At 38.3% G+C, this 16,110-nt stretch overlaps 2 protein-coding genes and 1 long non-coding RNA gene across 4 annotated transcripts in view; 1 reads left to right on the forward strand and 2 right to left on the reverse strand.

The window, feature by feature from the left end:
• rab33ba (RAB33B, member RAS oncogene family a) overlaps positions 1-5,297 on the forward strand; it is a 6,265-nt gene extending 968 nt beyond the window's left edge. Inside the window, exon 2 of the mRNA XM_059346072.1 lies at positions 1,445-5,297. Within this exon, the coding sequence (XP_059202055.1) occupies positions 1,445-1,948 (504 nt within the window). The 3' untranslated portion in view covers positions 1,949-5,297. The remainder of the gene's footprint in view (positions 1-1,444) is intronic.
• A 1,264-nt stretch (positions 5,298-6,561) lies between these two features.
• Positions 6,562-12,855, reverse strand: zgc:113425 (uncharacterized protein LOC541425 homolog). 2 transcript variants are annotated; one of them, XM_059346074.1, is made up of 6 exons: positions 12,271-12,855; positions 10,962-11,021; positions 9,439-9,570; positions 8,515-8,661; positions 7,744-7,801; positions 6,562-7,011 (listed from the first exon to the last, which is right to left on the reverse strand). In XM_059346074.1, exons 1-6 carry the CDS (start codon positions 12,433-12,435, stop codon positions 6,908-6,910), a joined length of 666 nt encoding a protein of 221 aa, XP_059202057.1. In that variant the 5' UTR covers positions 12,436-12,855; the 3' UTR covers positions 6,562-6,907. The 2 variants fall into 2 exon arrangements, with proteins under 2 accessions (XP_059202057.1, XP_059202056.1); XM_059346073.1 differs by having other exon boundaries at positions 6,562-7,014; positions 12,271-12,854.
• Positions 12,856-13,276: 421 nt separating this feature from the next.
• Positions 13,277-15,311, reverse strand: LOC131981675 (uncharacterized). The gene is made up of 3 exons (XR_009395320.1): positions 14,935-15,311; positions 14,156-14,447; positions 13,277-13,694 (listed from the first exon to the last, which is right to left on the reverse strand). It is a non-coding gene; the product is annotated as an uncharacterized LOC131981675 (long non-coding RNA).
• Positions 15,312-16,110: the final 799 nt, after the last annotated feature.

Raw genomic sequence — 16,110 nt, forward strand, 5'->3', positions numbered from 1 at the left:
TAGTATTGTATCCGGATACAACATTTTTTGTATCGATACTTTTTTGAGTATCGATACTTTTGACAACCCTACTTTATTGTCACTATACACATGTACAATAAGATTTGAGAGCTGACTCCTAAAAGCAGTGCGACAATAAATAAAATACATAAAAAATATACAATATAAACATACACATACTTAGGCAAGTAAACGTAAAGAAGAAAAAAATATAAGATGTAATGTAAAACATAGGCAAGAAAGGGAGGTAAGGTGCACAGTCTTCAATATACATCTCGATATATTTAGGCTGAATATCGATATACGATATATATTCCGATATTTTTATTGCAAAGTGAGATCATATTTTTTTGTAGACTCAGCTCACTGATTTAAAAAAAAACCTAATACCGTCACCCTGTTAAAATAATCGCCTAAGTCATTTTTTCAAGTTTTGCAGGAAACGCAAAAAACGTCACCAAAAGTGTAACATATGACATTTATTGATCATTTCACTCAAAAAGGATGTAACAAAGGATGGCTATTGGCATAGTAATAACACTGTGTAAATTATGTAACTTAGGAGAAATAAATGACTTGGGCAATTTTTTTGAACATGCCTTTGTGACTTAAGCAAGATATGGTAACACTTTATTTTGAAGGTGTCTACATAAGAGTCACACAAGCCTGTCAGAAACATGACATGACAAGTATCATGAACATTAATGTTACTTCAAAGTGTCATTAATGTTCATGACACATCCCATGTCATGTTTATGACACGCTCATGTCACTCTTATGTAGACACCTTCAAAATAAAGTGTTACCATATCTTGCTTAAGTCACAAAGGAATTTTCAAAACATTGCCTAAGTCACATTTTATTTTGACTTAGGCATAATAAATCCGCTTAAGTCACACACTTGACATAGGCCATTATCTTAAAGGGGTAAAATCACATGATCTGATCAGCTGAGGATGTAGGCGATTTTGCCATATGAGGAGATGATTTAGGCAAAAAAACAAAACAATTATGACAAAAAAAGACTTTTATTTTAACAGTGTGACGATATGTATTTTACCATTAAACGAAAATGTTCTTGAAAGCCTTTTTTAACCCTCTGAAATGTTTTCTTTTATAGATTGCCCAAAATGCACCGTTTATCGTAGAAAGCAAGTGTTAAAACAGGCTCATGTCACTCTTATGTAGACACCTTCAAAATAAAGTGTTACCATATCTTGCTTAAGTGCACTGTAAACATATTGAAAATTGCAGTTTCATCATATCTGGTTGTGCACTGTGCACTGTCCAATATGTGGCCCTGTCGTTGTGTCGATGAAAAATTGTGGCCCCCTCCAGCATTTAAGTTGCCCATCCCTGGTATAGAACAATGAAGACAACAATGGAGCTCTATTTTTTGGGTCTTCAAGTAACATTTGGTCCTTTTCCAAACTGTCCCCTGCAGATCCAGCTGTGGGACACTGCAGGTCAGGAGCGCTTCAGGAAGTCCATGGTGCAGCATTACTACCGCAACGTGCACGCTGTCGTTTTCGTCTATGATGTCACCAACGCCGCCAGCTTCCGCAGCCTGCCAGCCTGGATCGAGGAGTGCAAGCAGCACGCGCTGGGCACCGAGGTCCCCAGGATCCTAGTGGGAAACAAGTGCGACCTCCGAGACTCCGTCCAGGTGGGCACAGACGTGGCGCAACAGTTCGCCGACGCCCACTCCATGCCTCTGTTCGAGACGTCTGCAAAGAACCCAAACAGCCAGCAGGGGGACGGGAGCTGCGGCGGAGGAAACAGTGACCACGTTGAGGCGATTTTTATGACGGTGGCCCACAAGCTGAAGTCTCAGAAGCCTCTGATACTGAGCCAACCGCCCGGGGCGTCAGGGGGAACCATCAACCTGAGCAGGGGGAGGGATGACGGGGCCGACGGGGCCAGGAGCTGGGGCTGCAGCAGCTGCTGAGGGAGGAAAGTGGAGGGAAAGAGGGAGACAACTTGAGCCTGAGGCTTCACAACACTGAGGGATGATGAGTGGAGGAACCAAAAGGAAGAACGGATCTAAGGAAACGGCTTCACAATCAGCACAAACACATCGATGAATATCTCCATTAGTAGAGGATACTTTTTTCCAACGGCCGTGCTTAACTTTATCAATGACTTGAAAGGGGTTTGAGGTAGTATTTACAGTTTGATTGTTGTTTTTGGGATGCCAAAATCTATCGTTGGTTCATGGAAGTGATCCTGAACAAATGGCCAAAATATCCGATTCTAGATCAGTTTCTTCTCCTTCAATAATAATTAAGATCCGAAACCTGCATCGTTCAACTCACTTAGCAACAGAAAACATGGAGACACAGTGGCATTAATGGATAAGGGATTATAGTAGGGCTGTACCCTAGACCTGGGGTGGACTTAATCACAGAAGGCATCATTAGAAAATACAATCTGTTTGGTTTGTATAGAGTCAGAGCTGCCCTGCTGTGTTCATGGCGTTATGTTTACATTCAGTGTTTCTCATTCAAACACATTGTGTATTTTTACAGCCTAACGAACACATTGAATGCATTCAAGTCTTCAAAGAATATTTGCATAGCCAAAATTTTTAATATTTAAAAACTTTCTAGCTAATAAAATGCTAAATGTATCGCGTGTTATCACCCCAATGACTGTGGATCAGTGGGAAAGCTGCATCACCAGCCTCTAACACAGCGTCCCTTTAAATCTCTTTGCTTTAAACCCAAAGATTGAAAACATTTTTTTTTTAAATTTCATGTTATTGTTCTGTTTGCAGCACATGCTTATCAAGCTCCCTGGAAAAAGGGATTAGTGGTAAAAAAAATGTGTTTTTTTATTAAACTAGATAACTTAATCACTGTCTTTTTGGTATTTTCTCTAATCTTAAGTGCAGTTGTAAGCTTCTCGCTGCTTGTCAGAAGGCCTTAGACTAGTTGAGGCTCGTCCACGTAACTTTGGGCTCGCTGTCAGCCGAGTGAATTATGGCTAGTCAATGCATGGTCTGAAAAACGAGCTGTGAATTGTAGGATTTTGCTGGTGTATTACAGGACCCTATTCCTCAAGGTTTAAAAACAAAAAGAACAGGCAAAATAATTGTGAACCAGTGGTGGTTGCCCGTTTTACCCTATTGGTAATCCACGTTCAAGTTGGACTGATCAAACTTAAAATTTGATTAAAGATCTTTCTGAAACCATCCAAATTGGTCCAGTCAGTAGTGATGTGCCATTGAAGCCTCATGAACCATTTGCTTTATTTTCTGAGTCCACTAGATGCCGCCCTTGGTTTATTGAAAAAGGCTCTAGCAATGGTACTCAAGTGTTTTCAGTAGTGATGTGCCAATGAAGCCTCATGAACCATTTTCTTTATTTTTTGACCCCACTAGATGGCCCTCTTGGTATTTAAAAAAAGGCCCTAGCAATGGTTTTAAGTGTTCTTTCAGCCCTTTGTTGAACAGAGAGCGCCATCTATTGGAGTCAGAAAATAAAGAAAATGGTTCATGAGGCTTCATTGGCACATCACTACCAGTCAGGTCCATGTTATTATTGTGAGATTTGAGACTAGCTAGCATAGCTAGCTCTATTAGAGATGTTCAAATGAAGCTTCATGAACCATTAGCTGTATTTGTTGACCCTACTGCATGGTACTCTTGGTTTGAAGAAAAGGCCCAAGGATGGGCAATTCATTGAGTGCCATCTAATGGGCTCAGAAAATGGTTAATGAAGCTTCATTTGGACATCACTTTTGATTAGTTCTAACTCTGTTGGCTAGTGTATGAGTGGTTAGCCCAGATAGTCATGGTTATGTTCACAGCTTGTTTCCACTGCCCCAAAATGGCAAAAAAAAAAAGAGTTCCCAGAGGTCTAAATGAAGACACATTTTTAATGGAATAATGGAAACAGTATAACAGTTAAAGCCACAATGAGATGGAGTAGCCCATTGTTTTTAAACACAATATTCAAAGCCTAAAGTCATCTAATAAGCTTACTCCTTGAAGGTCATTGATGACTTTTAGCTAGCCTGAAGACTGAAGTTCACTAAACTTGGGAAGCTAAATTATCCTGTCCAGACACGAATACTGACCCACTAGATGGTGTTTATGTTTAAAGAAATGGGTACAAGAAATGGCAATTCAGTGTGCTTTCAAACCTTTTTTGAGCAGACGGTGCTATCTATAGTGGGCTAATAATATAGATAATACAATAAAAATGGTTTGTGAAGCTTCATTTGGCCATCACTACTGATGTCCCTGTAAGCCAGGCCACGCCCAGAAACTGGGAGTGTTAATAAGAGAAAATACAGGGTCTCTGCACCATCACCCACTTCTAGTGAGTCATAAGGATGATTGAGAGGGATTCTTTTTTTAAGAGTATTTTTCTGGAAAATCCTACTCATTGTGTCTTTACATCCCACCCTCTAAACAGGCCTGCAGTATGAAAACACTGTTTATTCTTTCATTCAGTGACGGGAGGATTGGACCTGGACTTGTCTGTTAATTTAATAGGAAAGGAATCAAAAGGGAACGTGTTGGGAATTAAGAGAGAATTGTCTTTAATATTTGCCTGTTCACTGTTTATGAAACGCTGCCAAATTAGTACTGTAGGCTAGCCAGTGACTCAAACAGGGAAACACATACCTCTCATAGTGTGCACCTCTACATATCATGGATGCCTATAGCCACAACATATCCTGTATGTAAGCCTGTAATACAATATTCAGTATGTCACAAACACAATTGTATGATAAACGCTGACACTGTTTGACTCTTCCGAAGCCATGATGCACTATAAGCTGGTGTCCATGTCGTAGTTTGCAGCTTTGTGTGTGGATGTGTGTTGTGGCCACAGCTGGTCCTGTGGCTCCTCTGCTGATCACGCTGCACATTATTGTTCATCAATCAAACCAAATGGCCTTCTCTCAGGACGTACTGTTCAGAGGCTATGCACGCAGATGGAAAAGAAAAAACGAGCAGAGACAGGCTGTGTTAGCTGCGTCTCTGCAGCACATCATGTGGGTGTTTGATTGCTGCTTTCTTCTGTTCTTCAAGTGTCCTTTGTTTTGATAAATGCCTCCCATCCACCTTCACACCAGCCCTTATACTCTTTACTTTGCCTTTTTCCTTCACTACAGCCATCGACAACTAATAATGCTACTGTATCTCTCATTGGCCATAAAGAAAAATATCAACTACCGAATGGGATCAATTCACAAAGTGACTAATGAATGAAACTACTGGGGACAAGTAGTTGCAATGGTTTTGTCATGTGTAACCTTGCAATAAACGACCCTGAACATTTCAACATGTGGTCATTTCTTTTCTTTTTTTGAACGAGTGGACAGGAGGGGTCAGGGAGAGATAAACAGGGTTCGTACACTTTAGCAGTGGTCAAATTCAAGCATTTTTAAAGGACTTTCACGGTCCATTTTCAAGCTTTTCCAGTATCTTGCACCTGTTGTAAATTGCATGTTTTAGATGAGTAACTTACATACTAAAGGGGGAGATTTCACTGAACCATACCAACACAGATGGTTTTACACTTTTAGGAGGCACGGTCTTCATTTCAGATAGGCTACTCATTATTTTTTTACATTAAACGTGATTATCTATAGATGGATATAGTCAGATTGCAAGAGAAATACAGTAAGAATTTCAAGCATTTACAAGCACTTTTAAACCTTGAAAATATATTTAAATTTAAGCATTTTCAATTTCAAGCACCCGTACGAACCCTGGATAAAAGGTCAACAGTAGATGCCACATAGAAGTGGTGTAAATTATCGGAAAGCGGAGAATCTGGAAATAAATTTCAGCACTGTGTTAAGTGTCAAGTCAAAACTGAAAATTAAAATAATAGGAAAGTGTTCACAGACTTAGAACATTATATGAGGATATGAAGTCCATTCCCATGCCCAATTATATCTTGTGAGTTTCATGAGGCTGTAATTATCCTCGAGGTCACATTTCAAACAGTGTGGCCTATGTCAAGTCACTCACTACAATGATGACTTACATTATCACAATATCTGGCTCATCTTTTCAGTGAAACCCAATTCATGCAAGTACAATTTGGGACCCCAGGATGCCGAAGTATTGAAATACATTAGGCAAAAATGACATTTGTCACAGACGTTGTGATAATTTGTGTTGTTTCTATCCCAAATTATGAGGGATTATCATAAAGTAGGCATGTCTGTAAAGGGGAGATTTGTGGGCACCCATAGAACTCACTTTCATTCAGATATATTTAGAACAACATCACTTTAAAAATGGCCATGTCCAAAATTTTGCCTAACTTAGGAGCATTATTTACCCCCTTTACAGCATGACAGGGGCCAACAAAGGGCTGAGAACACACTTAGTTACCATTGAAAGAGCCTATTTTCTCAAACCAAGAGCACCATCAAGCAAATGGTTCATGAAGCTTCATTGGCACATCACTAGTTGGTACCAATAGGTCTTTAAATTTCATACAGTACCTCATCTCTCTCTAATTATGGTAATAATAATCCAGCACGGGCCTGCCGGCGGGCTGTCCTGTTATTATCATAAAATACTTAATGAAATTGAACAGCTCAGTCAGGTTTTATTTATTAAATACACATAAAATGTCATGAGGTTATATCATTTTCACACAGCATACAGGGAATCAGGCATTTCAGTCTGGTACACGTTACATTAACAGGTATTCAACTTTGGCGGGGTCTAGTGGCGACAGAAATCTTTGGTCAAAGAGGAAATAAAGACAGCGCCACAGTCCAAAGTGCTGAGTCTAATCAAGAGCACCAACGACTCATCTCTTTACAAACATCTCTTTACAAACATCTTCAGTCGAGGCTTTGGGGATTTCTTCCCTCTGTCCATCCAACAGTGAAGAAATGTGTAGGCAGTTACACACCAGTCTGTGTAGTGTCAGGTCAGTCTGCTGTACGGAGGCAGTTTGGAAGGACCCTCCTCTTCAGTGGGACCCTGCTCTGTGGACTGAGCAGGAGAGTTGAAAAGCCTGTCGTCACCTCCTGCTGGACACAGAGGAGATCTACATCACGCTGCTGCCAAACACAGTGATCGGCTGCAACTAACAGGCAAGGTTCGGTTAACCCTTTATCAGGCGAAGAACTATATTTGGTAACTTCAGTAGATATCATCAATATTTCGAGAAAAAAGTTGCAAATTTACTAGATTAAAGTGGCAAATCTACAAGAAAAAAAAATCACAGATTTAAGAGATTTAAAGTGGCAAATCTGCACGAAAAAAGTTGCAGATTTACAAGGAAAAAAAAGTGAAAAAAAAAAAACTTTCTCCCAGATTCACCACTTTAAATCTCATAAATCTGCACATTTTTTTCTCTTAAATTTGCCACTTTAATCTCGTAAACTTTTTTCTCAAAATATTATTTTTGTATGTTTTTTTTTACACATTCTGCCAGTATGTGATATCCTCCAATATTCTCTAGGATTGAAATTTGGAATTAAGTCCTATTAAGGGTTAAAGTGGTGAATCTGCGAGAAAAAAGTTGCTTTTTTCCCCACTCTTTTCTCGTAAATCTGCGACTTTTTTCGCACAGATTTGCCACTTTAAATCTCTTAAATCTGCAACTTTTTTTCTTGTAGATTTGCCACTTTAATCTAGTAAATTTGCAACTTTTTTTCTCGAAATATTACCTGAAGTTACCAAATATAGTTCTTTGCCTGATAAAGGGTTAATGGGCAAGGTTTGGTTAAAGACATTCATTTAACATGAGTTCTTACCTTGCCATGTACAAACCATCTCAGTGTCCCCAGGGTCACACTGAGGGACCAGTGTCTCCTGTAACATGCACAAAATTTAAATTAAAAAAAAAAATCACATCCATGGAGACTGTGAAGCTATTGTCCACCACTGAGCCCAACATCATGATTAAAGTAATCAGTTGTGCTACTGTAATGCATAAAGTAGGCAGTTTGTAGTTGATGAATGCAGTTGGTACGTATTAAAAACCCCAACCCACACTTCACAAATAGTAAGGAAAAGTTAAATCGTAAAACCAACTCAACAGAGATTTTACTGTAAAGATAACATCACAATGTTCAATGTTTTAGCCACCGGAGAAGCATGAGGTTAGTTTTCACAGTAATCTTGCACATTTAAATGTGTTTTGTGTTTAAATAAGTTTTGGATAAAATACAATCTAGCAAGGTATGATTCAGTAGGCTGGTTTTGCTCGAATTAATACTCTTGTATTTCTCTGTGTTTTATAATTGTTATTGCGACGTTCAGTTTGAAAACTGTAGCTTTATCCAACTTAATTCACAGCACATTGGCTTATTGACACTGACATGCGGTTATAATTATAATTAAAAAATACACAGATCGATTAAAAAATCCATGTGATCGACCAAATTCTAAAAGACCATTAATCGATAATTGATTGACTATTCCGATCCCTACTTGGTAAATCTGAAACTATTATCAGTGGAAACATTGTGCGGGCCAAGCAGAACTATATTTAAGCCATTTGTGGTGACTATGTTCGTCCCTACCAATCCAGTTCTGGCGTCATAGCAGCCGCAGCCAGGAAGACTCCGGCAGCCCACGTAGGCGATGAGAGAGGAGAGAACCAGGCCGATGGTGCAGGTCAGCAGAATGGTGGCATTGGCCCCCTTCACCATGCGATGGAGCACAAACGTCTGAGCACAGAGACAAAGAATGAATGCTGGATCAATTAGTCGGACAGAATTATGTCTCGCACAGCAGGAAAAATACAGGTGTTACTGAGAACAAACAATGGCTCCATCCAACACATGGACACTGTTTTTGGTTCATGGTCCATTTGTAAAAGCCGGCGAAGCAGTGTTGCCAACTTAGCGACTTTGTTGCTATATTTGTTGCTATAACTTTTCAGACCCCCTTAGCGACTATTTTTCAAGAAAGCGACTGGAGACAAATCCAGCGACTTTTTCTGGTGTTATTGGGGACTTTTGGAGACTCCTGCCGGCCCCCGCAGCTCGTTAAGAAGAGTAAGAACGACTGGAGCAGTCCTCCTGCAGCAGTCTCTCCCAGCTGCTGAGCCAGAGGGGATGTTAACCCCAAAGCTTCCAGTCTGCAAATTGCTAATAGGCTAACAGTTAGCTCTGTAGCAGTACAGTGTGTATGTGCTGCTGCTGCAGGAGGTGTTCACTTAGCGATCTCTGTTTGTTTACAACAAGCACCAGACACTCTGTGCACAGTTAGCGATGCCGGTTAATTCACAATCACGATATTTATGATCAGCGGAGACGCTGTGCATAATTAGCCATGCTGCTTTGTTTATGATCAGCTGCTGACGTTGTGCACAATTGACGACTAGTGGAAACACGGCTATTGGCTTCACTTTTTCAGACCCAGAAGTTGCTGCTTGGTTTCCCCCAAAGGAAATCTCTTGTGGTAGTACATATAATGTTTGTGTGTGTGTGTGTTGTGCTTACCACTTGAGGACTGTCGTGGTGGTGGAAGACCTCTTCATCCTCCTCCCCGTAAGTGAGTGTGAGGCAGGAGTAACCGGAGATAATAACTGCAGCCACACAGGAGAGTCCTGCTGCTACCACCATCACACTCACCTGCAGGACGGAAAGACAAGTTCAGCAACACAAAATCACACTGCATGTAAGAGAAAGAAAGAGTGTGTATTTCTCCTTTTCATATTAAATACAGTATAAATCATTAGTTTTATTTTACAATATTATGTAGAGTTCAGTGGGCTACACGGTGGTCTAGTGGTTAACACTCTTGCCTCACAGCTAGAGGGTCTCCGGTATGGTGAGTTTTTACCTAAAATATTGGCTCCAGTTGAGAGTTTTAGTTGCATGAAGTTTGAATGTTATTTCAAAAGCATTTTCTTCCACCAAAACGTGCTCGTTTCAAGTATTGCTGGCTTATTTTAATGTCACTACAGTTTGGTTTTTCAAGCCACATTTGCACAAAATAAGTATATTTGGAAGTATTTCTAGACATCATTGTTTTTCCAGTGCCAAGATATTTTTTACTTATTTAAAGAATTCTTACAAAGAAACATTTACTCACTGCACTGGCAGATCATTTGATTTGTTTCCAGCATGTATTTGCTTAATTCTAGTTATTTCTTATTATTTATCAGTTGGTTTTTGCAGTGTGTGTCAGGGTGTATTTGACTATTCTGTAAACCAGAATTGTGACTGCCCACAGTTAACGTATGGGGCACGTTCTCAGTGCATGCGCACGCTGCTAGGTCTACTTTTAACCTTAAACGGGTGCAACTCATACTGTTTATATTATTCTCCCAAATGCCTATAGCAATTTAGCAAATTATTTCTGTTTTGAACCGGCTGTTACAACATCAGGAGGTCAGGGTGTGGCCTTTAACTAGTTACATTACATTAAAAGTAACAGTAAAATATACCATTTTTTATTTTGCTCCACATTAGTCTTATTTATTTCATTTTAGTACTTATTTTCCATTAGTTTGATGTTTGTTGTCACTGTCCATTTTATTTACTCACTTTCTTTGTCTGTGTGAATGAATGTATGTTCGAGGGGCTATAAATGAAAATGTTTGTACATTTGACATAAAGTTTGATATGCACTTGAAACTTCAATAAAAAAATATTGTTTAAAAAAAAACAACAGTAAAATATACCACTTGTAACATAAAATATACTACACCTCTGAAAAGTATATCCATCTATATGACTCAATCTTTGGTTGGGGCTATTTGACTTGAACTACTGGAAATGGACTTTTCCATCATCTTCTAATGTATTGAGATGCACCTGTATTATATTATGAATTCAGTTCAATTAAAAAAAAACTATAGTTATTTCTCCGATCCGTGCAATACCAAAAATAAATTGGAAATTACTCAGGGAGGTAATCCAAAAGGAGGCCACAATAGGGAAAAAGACGAAGCGTGCCATGAAAAAGAAAAACTCTAAATACAGCAGAGCCAAAAAGACTGAAGGACCATCACACTTACCAGTGTTGAGTTTTTCCTCTGGGAGGCGAACAGCGCCAGTACACCTGGAGAGGCCATGATCTAAAAAAGGAAGTGAGATGGTCTAAATCAGGGATGAGCAACTTAAATGCTGGAGGGGGACACAGTTTTCATGGACACTACCACAGGGCCACATATAGGACCGTGCACTTAACCAGATATGATGAAACTGCAATTTTAAATATGTTTACAGTGCAGTAACTTAACATATTTCATGCTCAAATGCATGTAGAACAGTATAAATAGGAATGCAAAAGGTTTGAAGCAAATAAAAAATAACCACTTACTGTGATTTTTTTTTCAGTGCAAGAACAGCAGACCAACATTAATTGCAAGAAGTAATTTTGTGCATTTTTACACTGCACTTTTAAGATTTCATGCTCAAATGCATGCAGTGGCGGTTCTACACAGGGGCCACTGCCCCTGTGTAGAAGCCCTTGGCCCCTGCTGTGGCCCCTGTGTCAAATTAATAATAAAACGATCAACTTATAACGATGAACGACAGAACAATTTACCCACCTTTTGTTCAAACAACATCTCAATGTACACATAAGGAACCCGGAATGTGTCCATTGTATAATAGTTTAATTGTGCAATAAAAGCTTGTGTAAATAAAAAATAAAAAAGATAATTCTCACTGTATGGCACTTTCAAAATGAAATAAAAAGTACTTAGTCACAAAAATGAGAAATGTAAAAAGTAACTGTTATTGTTGGTGAGTCTCATTGTTTCAATCAATGTTTTTGTATCTTCCAAATATACTTAAATAAGATTTTTAAATAAGCTAAAAAAAAGGTTTTTGAATGCTTAAATATCATCTTTGCCATTTTTTTAATGTGCCCCTCTGATTTTACACTGGCCCCTGCTTGGCCCCCACAGTAGAACTGGTCTAGAACCGCCACTGAATGCATGTAGTTGTACTGAGGGCCACTTCAAGTGATGGTGCGGACCGTATGCGGCCCCCGGGCCTCCAGTTGCCCATCCCTGGTCTAAATGAAATGAACAAAGGCCAGTGCAAGCAGCCTGAACACGTCGTTAATACAAAAAAAAGCTTTAAAAAATAAAATAAAAATAAATAAGTCCAAGTGACAATCAAACGTTTTGGCAGAACAAGATTGTAAATTGAACGGTTAATTAACTAAATATATGTCAAAATCCAGATGTGTCACATGTATGACGTCATGGTCAAAGATTTACACATGAACAAGGAAACTTGGTGCCTAAAAAGTTTACCTCCATGTTATAACAGGAGAATGTATGATTGATAGATCAGAGTGGGGACATGTCTCACCAGTCCTCCCCACACCGGGGTCCTGCTGGTGCTCAGCGGGGTGTCCTTGCGGAAAACAGCGTCCATGAAGCCGCACACCACACAAAGACCCGCACAGGCCACCTGCAGCAGACCGAGGACCAGCACGCTCTTCTGGTTGAAAATGAAGTACCTGTGTCGGTCCATCTCCAGGTGTTAACCCGCTAGAAAGTCCCCCAGATACCGGTGCGTGTCCGTCCACGGTCACTGTGAACTTTAGCTTGTGGGTGAAACTTTAAGTGAGCTCGACGCCAACTGTACTTTTGTGGGTTTTAGACACAAACATGAGTCCAGGTGATGATAACGGACAACTGAAACAAATGTTTGTGGAACCTAAAACATTGTTGTCTTTCTAAAACTTCGCCTTTCTGTCCAGCGGTGTTTGTCTTCCGGGCTGCAGGCTGGTTTCACTGTACAGGTACACAGTTTAATCATTTACCTGCTGACCAGCTGCAGGTGGGAGGGACAGGGTGGTTAAGCCCCGCCCCCTACTCCTGCGTCACGATCTGTGGTCAGGATGAACAGATTTTCGAAACAGAAACCAGAGTCACTGTGGATACAATTACCAAATAGACACGAAATGACTAAAAAAGAGACAAAATGACTAAAAAATAACACAAAATGACTAAAAAAAGACACAAAATGACTAAAAAAGAGACAAAATGACTAAAAAAAAGACACAAAATGACTAAAAAAGAAAATTACTAAAAAAGACACAAAATTACAAAAAAAAGACACGAAATGATGAGAAAAGAGACAAAATGACTAAAAAAGAGACAAAATGACTAAAAAATAACACAAAATGACTAAAAAAAAGACACAAAATGACTAAAAAAGAAAATTACTAAAAAAGACACAAAATTACTAAAAAAAGACACAAAATGATGAGAAAAGAGACAAAATGACTAAAAAAAGAGACAAAATGACTAGAAAAGAGACAAAATGAAAAAAAAAGAGACAAAATGACTAAAAAATAACACAAAATGACTAAAAAAGACACAATGACTAGAAAAGACACAAAAAGACACAAAATGACTAAAAAAAGACACAAAATGACTTAAGAAAAAGACACAAAATGACTAAAAAAAGACACAATATGACTAAAAAAAGACAACTTTAGCTTGTGGGTGAAACTTCAAGTGAGCTCGACGCCGACTGTACTTTTGTGGGCTTTAGACAAAAACATGAGTCCAGGTGATGATAACGGACAACTGAAACAAATGTTTGTAGAACCTAAAACATTGTTGTCTTTCTAAAACTTCGCCTTTCTGTCCAGCGGTGTTTGTCTTCCGGGCTGCAGGCTGGTTTCACTGTACAGGTACACAGTTTAATCATTTACCTGCTGACCAGCTGCAGGTGGGAGGGACAGGGAGGTTAAGCCCCGCCCCCTATTCCTGCGTCACGATCTGTGGTCAGGATGAACAGATTTTCGAGACAGAAACCAGAGTCACTTTAGATAGAATGACCAAAAAGACACAAAATGACTATAAAAGACACAAAATGACTAAAAAAGAGACAAAATGACTAAAAAAGAGACAAAATGACTAAAAAATAACACATAATGACTAAAAAGAGACACAAAATTACTAAAAAAAAGACACAAAATGATGAGAAAAGAGACAAAATGACTAAAAAAAGACACGAAATTACAAAAAAAGAGACAAAATGACTAGAAAAGAGACAAAATGAAAAAAAAGAGACAAAATGACTAAAAAATAGCACAAAATGAAAAAAAAGAGACAAAATGACTAAAAAATAGCACAAAATGACTAAAAAAGACACACAATGACTAGAAAAGACACAAAATGACTAAAAAAAGACACAAAATGACTAAAAAAAAGACACAATATGACTAAAAAAAGACAACTTTAGCTTGTGGGTGAAACTTCAAGTGAGCTCGACGACGACTGTACTTTTGTGGGCTTTAGACACAAACATGAGTCCAGGTGATGATGACGGACAACTGAAACAAATGTTTGTGAAACCTAAAACATTGTTGTCTTTCTAAAACTTCGCATTTCTGTCCAGCGGTGTTTGTCTTCCGGGCTGCAGGCTGGTTTCACTGTACAGGTACACAGTTTAATCATTTACCTGCTGACCAGCTGCAGGTGGGAGGGACAGGGAGGGTTAAGCCCCGCCCCCTACTCCTGCGTCACGATCTGTGGTCAGGATGAACAGATTTTCGAAACAGAAACCAGAGTCACTTTAGATGCAATGACCTAAAAGACACAAAATGACTATAAAAGACACAAAATGACTAAAAAAAAGACCAAAAATGACTAAAAAAAAGACACAATGACTAGAAAAGACACAAAATGACAAAAAAAGACAAAATGACTAAAAAAGACACAAAATGACTAAAAAAAGACACACAATGACTAGAAGACACAAAATTACAAAAAAAGACAGAAAAATAACACAAAATGACTAAAAAAAGAGACAAAATGACTAAAAGAAGACACAAAATGACAAAAAAAAGACACAAAATGACTAAAAAAAGACACAAAATGACTAAAAAAAGACACAAAATGACTAAAAAGACAAAATGACAAAAAAAGAAACAAAATGACACATGACTAAAAAAAGACACAAAATTACAAAAAAAAGACACAAAATGACTTAAAAAGACACAACTTGAGCTTGAACTTTAGCTTGTGGGTGAAACTTCAAGTGAGCTCGGCGCCGACTGTACTTTTGTGGGTTTTAGACAAAAACATGAGTCCAGGTGATGATGACGGACAACTGAAACAAATGTTTGTGGAACCTAAAACATTGTTGTCTTTCTAAAACTTCGCCTTTCTGTCCAGCGGTGTTTGTCTTCCGGGCTGCAGACTGGTTTCACTGTACAGGTACACAGTTTAATCATTTACCTGCTGACCAGCTGCAGGTGGGAGGGACAGGGAGGGTTAAGCCCCGCCCCCTACTCCTGCGTCACGATCTGTGGTCAGGACGAACAGATTTTCGAAACAGAAACCAGAGTCACTTTAGATATAATGACCAAAAAGACACAAAATGACTATAAAAGACACAAAATGACTATGAAAGACACAAAATGACTAAAAAAGAGACAAAATGACTAAAAAAGAGACAAAATGACTAAAAAATAACACAAAATGACTAAAAAGAGACACAAAATGACTAAAAAAAAGACACAAAATGATGAGAAAAGAGACAAAATGACTAAAAAAAGACACAAAATTACAAAAAAAGAGACAAAATGACTAGAAAAGAGACAAAATGAAAAATGTTCACAACTTTTCTCCATACAAGGTATGACAATGGTCAAATTACCATTTTCCATGGTTTTCTTGATAATGATTTTGGTTATTATCAAGAAAACCATGGAAAATGTCTAGATATCAGCTCTTAAATTAAACTTTTATAAGCTATTTTTGTTGTCATCATTATATTTGTTCAAACAAGTGTACCTTTAGTTGTACCAGGCATTAAAATGACTTTTTCCATAACTGTATATTATTAATTAGTATTGTTGGTGCATTTATGTAAGCAGCATTTTACTGCTGTCAATGTAGGGCTTATTTTAACTATTTAAGATACTTTATGTGGTTTAATTTAATTTATAAACATGCATATTCACTTAAATTGATCATGTTTTTTTCTGTTAAATCTCGACCTAAAAAATAACTGAAACTGTCAGCTAAACGTAGTAGGAGTAAAAAGTTAAATATTTACCTTAAATTTAAAATGTAGTAAAGTATAAAGTTACAAATGTGACAAAACTGATGTAAAAGTACCTCAAAATTGTACTTAAGTTACACTCCACCACTTATTTGAAGCACCTTCATTTAATAAATAGTATTC

The sequence above is a fragment of the Centropristis striata genome, chromosome 12 (assembly GCF_030273125.1).
Source record: "Centropristis striata isolate RG_2023a ecotype Rhode Island chromosome 12, C.striata_1.0, whole genome shotgun sequence".
In the NCBI taxonomy this organism is placed as follows: Eukaryota; Metazoa; Chordata; class Actinopteri; order Perciformes; family Serranidae; genus Centropristis; species Centropristis striata.

Bases quoted from the DNA above. Each gene is read 5' to 3' on its own strand.
- zgc:113425 (XM_059346073.1), bottom strand. From the start codon at position 12,435: ATGGACCGACACAGGTACTTCATTTTCAACCAGAAGAGCGTGCTGGTC. The intron at 7,802-8,514 runs GTAGGGACGAAC...TGCATGTTACAG, and splicing joins ATGACGCCAGAACTGGATTG to GAGACACTGGTCCCTCAGTG. The intron at 7,015-7,743 runs GTAAGAACTCAT...CTCTGTGTCCAG, and splicing joins GATGGTTTGTACATGGCAAG to CAGGAGGTGACGACAGGCTT.